Source organism: Myxine glutinosa, chromosome 4, assembly GCF_964187855.1.
Source record: "Myxine glutinosa chromosome 4, kmMyxGlut1.1, whole genome shotgun sequence".
Taxonomy (NCBI): domain Eukaryota; kingdom Metazoa; phylum Chordata; class Myxini; order Myxiniformes; family Myxinidae; genus Myxine; species Myxine glutinosa.
The window spans coordinates 60,448,656-60,461,059 of record NC_136264.1 but is presented as its reverse complement, the minus strand read 5'-3'; the positions used below and the strand labels follow the sequence as shown (position 1 = coordinate 60,461,059).

Below are 12,404 nucleotides of genomic sequence, written 5' to 3'. Positions count from 1 at the left end.
CGTGTTTGTGGAGCGAGATTTAGTGTTTGTGGAGCGAGAGATAGTGTTTGTGGAGTGAGATATAGTGTTTGTGGAGCGAGATATAGTGTTTGTGGAGCGAGATATAGCGTTTGTGGAGCGTGCAATCGTGTTTGTTGAACGAGCGATCGTGTTTGTGGAGCGAGATATAATGTTTGTGGAGCGAGATATCGTGTTTGTGGAGTGAGAGATAGTGTTTGTGGAGCGTGCAATCGTGTTTGTGGAGCAAGATATAGTGTTTGTGGAGCGAGATGTAGTGTTTGTGGAACGAGAGATAGTGTTTGTGGAGCGAGATATCGTGTTTGTGGAGCGAGATATAGTGTTTGTGGAGCGTGCGATCGTGTTTGTGGAGCGAGATATAGTGTTTGGGGAGCGAGATTTTGTGTTTGTGGAGCGAGATATAGTGTTTGTGGAGCGAGATATAGTGTTTGTGGAGCGAGAGATCGTGTTTGTGGAGCGATATATCGTGTTTGTACTGCGACATATAGTGTTTGTGGAGCGTGCGATCGTGTTTGTGGAGCGAGATATAGTGTTTGTGGAGCGAGATATAGTGTTTGTGGAGCGAGATATCGTGTGTGTGGAGAAGATATAGTGTTTGTGGAGCGAGATATAGTGTTTGTGGAGTGAGAGATCGTGTTTGTGGAGCGATATATGATGTTTGTGGAGCGAGATATAGTGTTTGTGGAGCGAGATATAGTGTTTGTGGAGCGAGATATAGTGTTTGTGGCACGAGAGATAGTGTTTGTGGAGCGATATATGATGTTTGTGGAGCGAGATGGTGTTTGTGGAGCGAGATATAGTGTTTGTGGAGCGAGATATAGTGTTTGTGGAGCGAGATATCGTGGTTGTGGAGCGAGATATAATGTTTGTGGAGTGAGATATCGTGTTTGTGGAGCGAGAGATAGTGTTTGTGGAGCGAGATATGTTTGTGGAGCGAGATAGTGTTTGTTGAGCGAGATATAGTGTTTGTGGAGCGAGATGTTGTAGTTGTGGAACGAGATATAGTGTTTGTGGAGCGAGATATAGTATTTGTGGAGCGAGGTATAGTATTTGTGGAGCGAGATATAGTATTTGTGGAGCGAGAGATAGTGTTTGTGGAGCGATATATAATGTTTGTGGAGCGAGATATAGTGTTTGTGGAGCGAGATATTATATTTGTGGAGCGAGATACAGTGTTTGTGGAGCGAGAGATCGTGTTTGTGGAGCGAGATATAGTGTTTGAGGAGCGATACATAATGTTTGTGGAGCGAGCTATATTATTTGTGGAGCGAGATATAGTGTTTGTGGAGCGAGTTATCGTGTTTGTGGAGCGAGAGATAGTGTTTGTGGAGCGAGATATAGTGTTTGTGGAGCGATATATAATGTTTGTGGAGTGAGATGTAGTATTTGTGGAGCGAGATATAGTGTTTGTGGAGCGAGATATCGTATTTGTGGAGTGAGAAATAGTGTTTGTGGAGCGAGATATAGTGTTTGTGGAGCGAGAGATCATGTTTGTGGAGCGAGAGATCATGTTTGTGGAGCTGGAGATCGTGTTTGTGGAGCGAGATATGGTGATTGTGGAGCGAGAGATCGTGTTTGTGGAGGGAGATCTCGTGTTTGTGGAGTGAGATATAGTGTTTGTGGAGCGAGCGATCATGTTTCTGGAGCAAGATATCGTGTTTGTGGAGCGAGATATAGTGTTGTGGGGCGAGATATCATGTTTGTGGAGCGAGATATCGTGTTTGTGGAGCGATATATAGTGTTTGTGGATCGAGATATAGTGTTTGTGGAGCGAGCTATGGTGTTTGTGGAGCGAGAGATCATGTTTTTGGAGCGAGATATCGTGTTTGTGGAGCGAGATATAGTGTTTGTGGAGCGAGAGATAGTGTTTGTGGAGCAAGATATAGTGTTTGTGGAGCGAGATATAGTGTTTGCGGAGTGAGAGATCGTGTTTGTGGAGCGAGATATAGTGTTTGCGGAGCCAGAGATAGTGTGTGGGAAGCGAGACATCGTGTTTCTGGAGCGAAATATAGTGTTTGTGGAGTGAGAGATCGTGTTTGTGGAGCGAGAGATCGTGTTTGTGGAGGGAGAGATCATGTTTGTGGAGTGAGATATCGTGTTTGTGGAGCGAGATGGTGTTTGTGGAGCGAGATATAGTGTTTGTGGAGCGAGAGATAGTGTTTGTGGAGTGAGATATAGTGTTTGTGGAGCGATATATCGTGTTTGTGGTGCGAGATATAGTGTTTGTGGAGCAAGATATAATGTTTGTGGAGTGAGCTGTAGTGTTTGTGGAGCGAGATATCGTGTTTGTGGAGCGAAATATAGTGTTTGTGGAGCGAGATTTCGTGTTTGTGGAGCGAGATATAGTGTTTGTGGAGCGAGAGATAGTGTTTGTGGAGCGAGATATAGTGTTTGTGGAGCGTGCGATCGTGTTTGTTGAGCGAGTGATCGTGTTTGTGGAGCGAGATGTCATGTTTGTGGAGCGAGATATCGTGTTTGTGGAGTGAGAGATAGTGTTTGTGGAGCGTGCAATCGTGTTTGTGGAGCAAGATATAGTGTTTGTGGAGCGAGATGTAGTGTTTGTGGAGCGAGATATAGTGTTTGTGGAGCGAGTTATTGTGTTTGTGGAGCGATATATAGTGTTTGTGGAGCGTGCGATCGTGTTTGTGGAGCGAGATATAGTGTTTGGGGAGCGAGATTTTGTGTTTGTGGAGCGAGATAAAGTGTTTATGGAGCGAGATATAGTGTTTGTGGAGCGAGAGATCGTGTTTGTGGAGCGATATATCGTGTTTGTACTGCGAGATTTAGTGTTTGTGGAGCGTGCGATCGTGTTTGTGGAGCAAGATATAGTGTTTGTGGAGCGAGAGATCGTGTGTGTGGAGCAAGATATAGTGTTTGTGGAGCGAGATATGATGTTTGTGGGGCGAGATATAGTGTTTGTGGAGCGAGATATAGTGTTTGTGGAGCGAGATATAGTGTTTGTGGAGCGAGAGATAGTGTTTGTGGAGCGAGATATGATGTTTGTGGAGCGAGATAGTGTTTGTGGAGCGAGATATAGTGTTTGTGGAGCGAGATATAGTGTTTGTGGAGCGAGATATCGTGTTTGTGGAGCGAGATATAATGTTTGTGGAGTGAGATATCGTGTTTGTGGAGCGAGCGATAGTGTTTGTGGAGCGAGATATGTTTGTGGAGCGAGATAGTGTTTGTTGAGCGAGATATAGTGTTTGTGGAGCGAGATATTGTAGTTGTGGAGCGAGATATAGTGTTTGTGGAGCGAGATATAGTATTTGTGGAGCGAGATATAGTGTTTGTGGAGCGAGATAGTGTTTGTTGAGCGAGATATAGTGTTTGTGGAGTGAGATATTGTAGTTGTGGAGCGAGATATAGTGTTTGTGGAGCGATATATAATGTTTGTGGAGCGAGATATAGTGTTTGTGGAGCGAGATATTGTATTTGTGGAGCGAGATACTGTGTTTGTGGAGTGAGAGATCGTGTTTGTGGAGCGAGATATAGTGTTTGAGGAGCGATACATAATGTTTGTGGAGCGAGATATAGTATTTGTGGAGCGAGATATAGTGTTTGTGGAGCGAGATATAGTATTTGTGGAGTGAGAAATCGTGTTTGTGGAGCGAGATATAGTGTTTGTGGAGCTCGAGATCATGTTTGTGGAGCGAGATATAGTGTTTGTGGAGCGAGATATTGTGTTTGTTGAGCGAGATATAGTGTTTGTGGAGTGATATCCATGTTAATTGCTGAAACAGCGTGGGGAGTTTGCCAATCTGCATTGGTCAAACCAGTCGTCTGCCTTCTAATTTATTTTAGCAGATGATGCTGCCGAGTTGATTTGCAGACAGTCATAAACTGTTTGCATTTCTCTTGCACTTCCCGTAAACATGAGAACATCTTCATCACAAGCATAAAGAAAGAAGGGACTATTGCAGCCCGGTACCATGATGCCAGTTGACCTTCGCCTCATCAGACAGAGAAAAAGCTCAATACACAACGAATATAACTGGTCAGACAAGGGACATCCTTGCCTTATTCCACTTTCAAAAGGAAAATGTGCGAGCAAGGAACCATTATATTTAATGAGAAACTCTGCAGAAGTGTAAAGTGTCCGAAGCATACCTACGTATCTCCTCCCTAACCTGAATGATAGCAAGGTCTCAAAGAGGTAGTCATGGTTCACTCGGTCAAATGCTCTCTCCTGATCTAAAGAGAGGAACCCAATTTGAGTTTATGTCATGTCCGCATAGCCATAGTGTATCAAGTCCCTGACCAGATATACGGTATATTATCATATATTGTTCTGCCAGGGACAGCATATGATTGGTCAGAGACCACTAATTTTGGCAACACAGGTCCCAGCGATTTGACAACACTTTTGTCATTATTTTGTCGTCCACACATGGCGGAGACACCAGGCGATAGTTTCTTATGTCTCTCAAGTCTCCCTCCTTCGGAATCAAAGGTTGCTCAACGCCACGACCATGGCATTTAGCCTGTATCAAATGCTTTCTGGGCTGCACTTAGGTTGTCATATCCCATCAGATGCCAGACTTTTTTTTTTGTATAACTCGTAAGATAGGCCATCAATTCCATTGGAAATTCATCCAGAATCAAAGGAGCCTTGAGTCGTTCTCGATCCTCTGGTGAAAGGCAAGCTACTGCTCAAGCTGTACATCAGGCAGGTATGCTACAAGGCTGGGAAGACTAATGAAAATTTGCTCCAATGGAACAACGGGCCCACTATTAGTGAAAATTGGGTGTTTTATCCTTGTTCAGAGTTGTTGGGTGGGAATAAGAGGTCGTGTGGGGCCTTTTGCCCAGGGCCCCAGAATCACGAAGACCGCCCCTGACTACATTGTGGTTATATATCTCAGACAATTACAATTGCACTCGGCCATCAGCTGACACCAGAGGCCCTGAAGCCTTATTCCTGAAACCTGAGGCTTCTACGTAAAGTCACCGTCACAAGGCCCATGAAGCCTATTAGCCCTCAAAATTCAATATTGGATGATCCTTTTGACAGTCGCTTAGGTTGTTTTAATCTGAACTGAAAATTTATAGGGAGGGAATGGTGATTGTGAATATGACACTTCCGAAGATGTCTGAGGTTTACCAAAATAGCGGCCAAATGATTTTTTTTGTCTGGTTACAATTGTGGGTGGAGTCAGGCCAGCTGTCCAGCCAATGGGTATCGAGCAGGCATACATGCAGACAAACACTTGCTCCTTTATATATATAATATAGATTGCTCCATTATATATAGATGGCACAGAGTCTTTCAATTTGGGCAGTGGTTTCTGCCAAGCGTGCCCTCAAGTTGTTAGTGTATAACTTGATTGTCGAAAAAGTGTTTGTAATAAAATGTGTAATGGAAATCCTTTAATTCTCCAAGATTTTCAACACCATCATAGTCAAGTGTTAAAAATGTTAGAAAAGAAAGTGTAGTGTTGGAAGGTCTGTGGGGTGCACTTCAAATCGACCGATGTTCATCCTTCTCTCTGCAATTTACAGCCAGTGTCACAGACCGCGGGATTTAATTTGGCCAAGGGTGTTTCCAAGATGCTAATATTAATATGGAATTCATGTTTTTGGCTCTGAAGCATTTGTAATAATAAAAAAAACTATTTTGACCACCGGTCTAAATGCAAAAGCTGATCATTAAGTTCGTAGTCTTGCACAAAAGGTTTTACTCTACATACGTTACCTGAATTTATACGTAATTGATGTACAAGAAAATTGTAACTTTTTCCTCCACCTTGATTTCATTTTTCTCCTTGCTTAGGACATAGACTTATTGATCAACTTTCAATGGGGGGGGGGGGGGGTTGGGAATGGGATAAGACTTTCCTGGGCGTGATGGGCTATTGTTTTCAGTCTTCTGATGACACTCAACTTCTAAAAATGTAATATTGTGTGATCAACAGACTCAGATATAATACAAATTTTTTTCCCCTAAATTGGCACAGAAAATGGAAATGAGAGTTAGGAAACTCCTTTCAGTCCATATTATGATCCTTGTCTCCACTCCTCCCTGATATCCAAACGGATTGCTTGTATAATACCAGACATGTCTAACCTCGTTTCACGAAGCTTAAACAGAGCCATGCGCTTGGACATTGTAAATGTATTTGTCTTTATAAACACATATTTACAGGAATATCATTCAACAGCGATGCAAATATATCACAACAGTTTTCCACTGGAAACGTACAGCAAACGAGGACTCGTATGATTTGTTTTAGAATAAAACTACAAAGCCACAAGTTCAACCAGTGGCTGCGACAGCTTTCACTGAAAGCAATAAATATGAAGAAGATTATCTGACATGTATGTTTGTCGCATGAAACACTCTCTGTATATATAATACAAATGCTGAACACCTACAGACACATGGTTCAACTCTATAAGCAAAGTTCTGCGTCACAACATTCAATTCTATGACAAAAAAAAAAAAACCAAAGCATTATATACACGAGAGAGTGCATTTTAGCTGGGGTTTCCATTCCCTTGATAGTTACAAACGCACTTACAATTTATACATCATAACATACAAAGAACAAAATGTCTTATACAATGTACGCAACATGCGAATACACGAAGCATTTAACAATGAAATATTATCCATAACCTTCCTCAACGGAAGCATAATGATTGCCAAATAAATGTGCACCACGTCCAGCTTTCCTTTTTTTCTCTAGAGCTAAGTAGGTAGGTAGTAGTAATAGTTTTTGCAGGTAGTTGTGGTCGAAACCCATGGCGTGCTCCATGAGCTTTGGTCACCACGGTCTCCACACTGGGCATTCGCGACGCCGCATGGTCTTGGAGCGCAGCACCAACAGGGTCGACGCCTCCGGAGATAAGGCTTTATCATAGTCCATCGACCCCATTGTGTCGTCATGATCATGAATTGTCTTGAAGTCCGACAAGGGGAATTTCAGAGAAGCCTCGTTGCAGTGGCTGTCTGGCGCAGAAACGACAAAACAAAAGGTTTTATTTGACTTGAAACAATCTTTTTATAATGGCAGACTTTTTGTATTTCTTTTTTTTGTATACAAGATCGAGGCTCGTGTAAGGGCTAACATGAATAACAAAAAAAAACCGACACATAAAACATATAATAAAGGGAGCGGGAGACAAGATGGGGAGAGAGGGGGAAGCACACAAGTACAACATTTGAGAGCAGGGATATCGGGAGATCTGTGGGAGGGAGACGGCTTGGGGGGAGGAGACGTGGGAAGGGGGGGGGGGGGGGGTGTTTGGGAGATGTATAAAACACCAGGCTTATCTCACTCTATATTGTGATAAAAACACTATATATATATATATATATATATATATATATATATATATATATATATATATATATATATATATATATATATATATATATATACATACAGTATATATATATATATATATATATATATATATATATATATATATATATATATATATATATACAGGAGATATATATATATACAGTATATATATATACTAGCGGGGTCACCCGTGGGAATCCCACGGGCATGGATGTGTGTGACATTTCGACATATTGAGTTATATGCTGCACATTCATTTTTACAAAATGGTTACTGGCAAGTCATCAGATCCAGAAATGGTGTGAATTTAGTTATTTCACATAATATGTGACCCCTCACTCCTCTCCACCTGACACTCTCCTGTCTCCACCTGACACTCTCCTGTCTCCACCTGACACTCTCCTGTCTCCACCTGACACTCTCCTCTCTCCACCTAGCACTCCTCTCCTCTCCAAACCCTCACATCCCTCTCCTTTCCAATCCCTCACCTCTCCAATCCCTCACACTCCTCTCCTCTCCAATCCTTCACACGCCTCTCCAATCGCGCCTCACACTCCTCTCCAATCGCGCCTCACACTCCTCTCCAATCGCGCCTCACACTCCTCTCCAATCGTGCCTCACACTCCTCTCCAATCGTGCCTCACACTCCCCTCCAATCACTCCTCTCCAATCGTGCCTCACACTCCTCTCCAATCACGCCTCACACTCCTCTCCAATCGTGCCTCACACTCCTCTCCAATCGCGCCTCACACTCCTCTCCAATCGCGCCTCACTCGCCTCTCCAATCGGCTTTCCCCGTCTCGTTTCTCTCCTTTTTCTCCCGTCTCGTTCTTTTTCTTGCTCCAAATCGGCCCGTCGGAATCGGAAATCGGCCCGTCTCGCCCGTCGGCCCGTCGGAATCGGAAATCGGCCCGTCTTGCTTTTGTGCTTGTGCGTAAATAAATTGTGTTCATGACACCATTTCTGGTGTTGGGCTAGCGGCTAGGGTGCCGGCTTAGGATCCTGGGTTCGAATCTCGGTCGATCGCCGAATTAATGCCAGGGGGGTTGACTCAGCCTGTCATCCTTCCGAGGTCGGCTAATTGAGTACCAGTTCACTGGTAATTCCCTGTTTGTCGTTGAAGGCGGCAAAAAGGGTTGGCGTCAGGAAGGGCATCCGGCCGTAAAACATTGCTTCAAAAAGGGGACAAAAAAACAACAACTACCACGGTCCCCGAAAAGGCCAACCCCCGCTTTGCGGGGAAAAATGGCCTCTAAACGGTGGTTTTTACACCATTTCTGGATCTGATGACTTGCCAGTAACCATTTTGTAAAAATGAATGTGCAGCATCTAACTCAATATGTCGAAATGTCACACACATCCATGCCCGTGGGATTCCCACGGGTGACCCCGCAAGTTTGCATTGACGTTCGTCGATGGACTCGTTCGCCCGTCTCATTCGTTTTCTTGCTGCATCCTGTTCAAGTCTGCGTTCTTCATCGATCGTCTCATTCATTTTGGAAATAGAAGTTTCCACGCAGCGCATGAATTGTCACGATCCTCAAGAGGAATTTGTCTCGTAATCATCAAATGATAAATGGCAAGTAAATTATATTGTGGAAAATTAAAGATTTCAAATAAACCTATTTAAAGTGTATTCGCACATAACTAATTTTAAAAAACGAAGAAATATCTCTCGGTAATTTCCTGAAACATTTTACTTCCGGCTAATAATGTTGAATTAAATAAAAACGAAGAAATATATGTCGGCATCATTGTTGACGTTTTTGTGACGACTGTCATCAAACGAAAAAGTAATATATCTTAACGGAAAAGCAAAAGCGAATTTTTAATATATATCGACACGTTGCCGTCGGTGTCATGTTGGGCGGTGTATGATACACCATGACGCGATTTTTAAAAATATATCTCTGCATTTTCCCGCGTGTGTGGAATGTTCTCAATTATTGCTGACACCGAGTCCAAAACCATCGATAAAAATGAAATCATATGGTGAGTTAGATTGGAGATAAAGGCGTGAGAGAGACTCAATGGCCTTGAAGTTGAAGTTACAGGCGTTTGAGAATTCATTTCGTTCTATAAACGGCAACTTTCATTGGATTTCCTTCCCGTTTTTTTTCAACCGAGTCGAAAACTATGTTAGCGACTGTGAAAAATGAAATGATATATCGAATTTTTAATATGTATCGACACGTTGCCGTCGGTGTCATGTTAGGCGGTGTATGATACACCATGACGCGATTTTAAAAAATATATCTGCATTTTCCCGCGTGTGTGGAATGTTCTCAATTATTGCTGACACCGACTCTAAAACCATCGATAAAAATGAAATCATATGGTGAGTTAGATTGGAGATAAAGGCGTGAGAGAGACTCAATGGCCTTGAAGTTACAGGCATTTGAGAATTCATTTCGTTCTATAAACGGCAACTTTCATCGGATTTTCTTCTCGTTTTTTTTCAACCGAGTCTAAAACTATGTTAGCGACTGTGAAAAATGAAATGATATATCGAATTTAAAATAGATATCGACACATTGCCGTCGGTGTCATGTTGGGCGGTGTATGATACACCATGACGCGATTTTAAAAAATATATCTCTGTATTTTCCCGCGTGTGTGGAATGTTTGTGGAAAATTAAAGATTTCAAATAAACCTATTTAAAGTGTATGCGCACATAACTAATAAAAAAAACGAAGAAATATCTCTCGGTAATTTCCTGAAACATATTTTACTTCCGGCTAATATGTTGAATGAAATAAAAACGAAGAAATATATGTCGGCATCATTGTTGACGTTTTTGTGACGACTATCATCAAACGAAATAGTAATATATCATAACGGAAAAGCAAAAGCGAATTTTTAATATATATCGACACATTGCCGGCGGTGTCATGTTGGGCGGTGTATGATACACCATGACGCGATTTTAAAAAATATATCTCTGCATTTTCCCGCGTGTGTGGATTGTTCTCAATTATTGCTGACACCGAGTCTAAAAGTAAAACCATCGATAAAAATGAAATCATATGGTGAGTTAGATTGGAGATAAAGGCGTGAGAGAGACTCAATGGCCTTGAAGTTACAGGCCTTTGAGAATTCATTTCGTTCTATAAACGGCAACTTTCATCGGATTTTCTTCCCGTTTTTTTTCAACCGAGTCTAAAACTATGTTAGCGACTGTGAAAAATGAAATGATTTATCGAATTTGATTTGAAATAAAACTGGGGGAGAGCAAGACACCACGGGCCTACAAAACAGGACTCAAAGCTATGCGAGTTAATAAAATGGTGGATATTTGTTTATAGCCACTCCCAGAATGGGTGGAGCTATGGGTGGAGCTACTCTGCAAACCGAGTAAGCCACACCCCGGACAGACACCCAACAGATAGACAGACAGACAGACAGAATCATCTACGGCTATTATAATATAGATATAATATAATATATATATATATATATATATATATATATATATATATATATATATATACGTATATATATATATATATACATATATATATATATATATATATAGATACATACATACATATATATATATATATGTATATGTATATATCGAACAGGGATGGTTGTCTATTCATCGATTATGTTAAGTTGATAATCGGAAGAATCCGGAGGTGTAACATACATAGGTGCACTGTATACACGTATGGTCAGCAACACACCTTGTGCAACACTTCGGTACTGAATCTCGCCCAGAAATTTCACCGTCAGTTCCAAGATGTCTGCCTTTTCCAACTTTGACTGCGGCAAGGGCTGTAAGGTAGGAAAACAATAAGTAGCATGTTACGAAATCAGCGATGGAGAGTGCTAAGTCAAATAATAATAATCATAATAATATGATCGGAGTTCTTTAACCTGCGGTGCAGGTTACAGGTAGGGCATCTATGTAAGACTATTTCGTCATTATGAGTTTCTTTAATCAAACTTATAACATCTAGCTTTTCTTCGAGCAACGTGTATCAGTGTTGGGATAATTGTAAGGAAGAGTGAAATGGATTTATTACCAATGAACTCACCTCTGATTTCATGTTCTCGAGGATTATTGTTTTGAGCTGCGTGAGCAGCTCGTTGATTCGGTCACGTCTCTTCTTTTCGATGAGGGGTTTTCGGATCTGTCAAAAACAAACAAAGCGTAAACCTCGTTGAAGTTGAGATCCAGGTACGAATCCAACGGAAAATAAAATATAAATTCATCAAAAGCAGAATGAAAGATCCGTGTCATTATATGTCGAAGATGTACCTTGCGATATTGCTGTGATGAGATCGTTTCAAGTTCGACATTTGGAGCCATGGAGGAGAAAGTAAAAATAAAAAAGGAGCGAGAGTATAAATAGATGTCCAAGTGTACGGAGCTCTGTTGCGGATGTCTGCACTGGTCGAGGCAGATCGAGTGGTGTTCGGTGCATGACCGCAGCTCCACTCGTTTTATATAGAACCGCGATGGCGTCACGGCGATCCGGACCATTGTTTGCACACATTCCCACCCTCTTTCGTCCAATGGATGAGCCTGGGAAAACGGCTTGGGGCCGGTTCGAAGGCGCTTTGTCATGGCGAACATCTGTCCGTGCAAAAGGCTCCCCGGGAACAGCTTTATGGGTAAAGTTGGATGTTCATTGAAGAAAGATTATACGATTTATACCCCAAGAGCTCTCCTGGAGCGGTAAAGATAGCGTCACAGCTCGATACGGTGATCTGTATAATTGTCACTAATTGTGTTCATTATGTGTTGAAGAGCACACATACACAAACACACATACACAAACACACATACACAACACACACACACACACACACACACACACACACACACACACACACACACACACACACACAAACACACACACACAAAAACACACACACACACACACACACACACACACAAACACACATACACACACAAACACTCACACACAAACACACATACACAGACAAACAAACAAACACAAACACACAAACACAAACACACATACACAAACACACCTACACAAACACACATACACACACACACACAAACACTCATACCCAAACACACACACACACACAAACACAAACAC

The 12,404-nt window shown here is 41.9% G+C and overlaps 1 protein-coding gene across 1 annotated transcript; it reads right to left on the bottom strand.

The window, feature by feature from the left end:
- Window positions 1–6,120: 6,120 nt before the first annotated feature.
- On the bottom strand, window positions 6,121–11,903 carry LOC137426107 (transcription factor HES-5-like). Its single transcript, XM_068114800.2, has 4 exons — window positions 11,591–11,903; window positions 11,367–11,462; window positions 11,013–11,103; window positions 6,121–6,967 (listed from the first exon to the last, which is right to left on the bottom strand). The coding sequence occupies exons 1-4, from the start codon at window positions 11,897–11,899 to the stop codon at window positions 6,783–6,785; spliced, it is 681 nt and encodes a 226-aa protein (XP_067970901.2). The 5' UTR covers window positions 11,900–11,903; the 3' UTR covers window positions 6,121–6,782.
- Window positions 11,904–12,404: the final 501 nt, after the last annotated feature.

Bases quoted from the DNA above. Each gene is read 5' to 3' on its own strand.
- LOC137426107 (XM_068114800.2), bottom strand. From the start codon at position 11,899: ATGACAAAGCGCCTTCGAACCGGCCCCAAGCCGTTTTCCCAGGCTCAT. The intron at 11,463-11,590 runs GTACATCTTCGA...TGTTTTTGACAG, and splicing joins CATCACAGCAATATCGCAAG to ATCCGAAAACCCCTCATCGA. The intron at 11,104-11,366 runs GTGAGTTCATTG...CCTACCTTACAG, and splicing joins TCGAGAACATGAAATCAGAG to CCCTTGCCGCAGTCAAAGTT.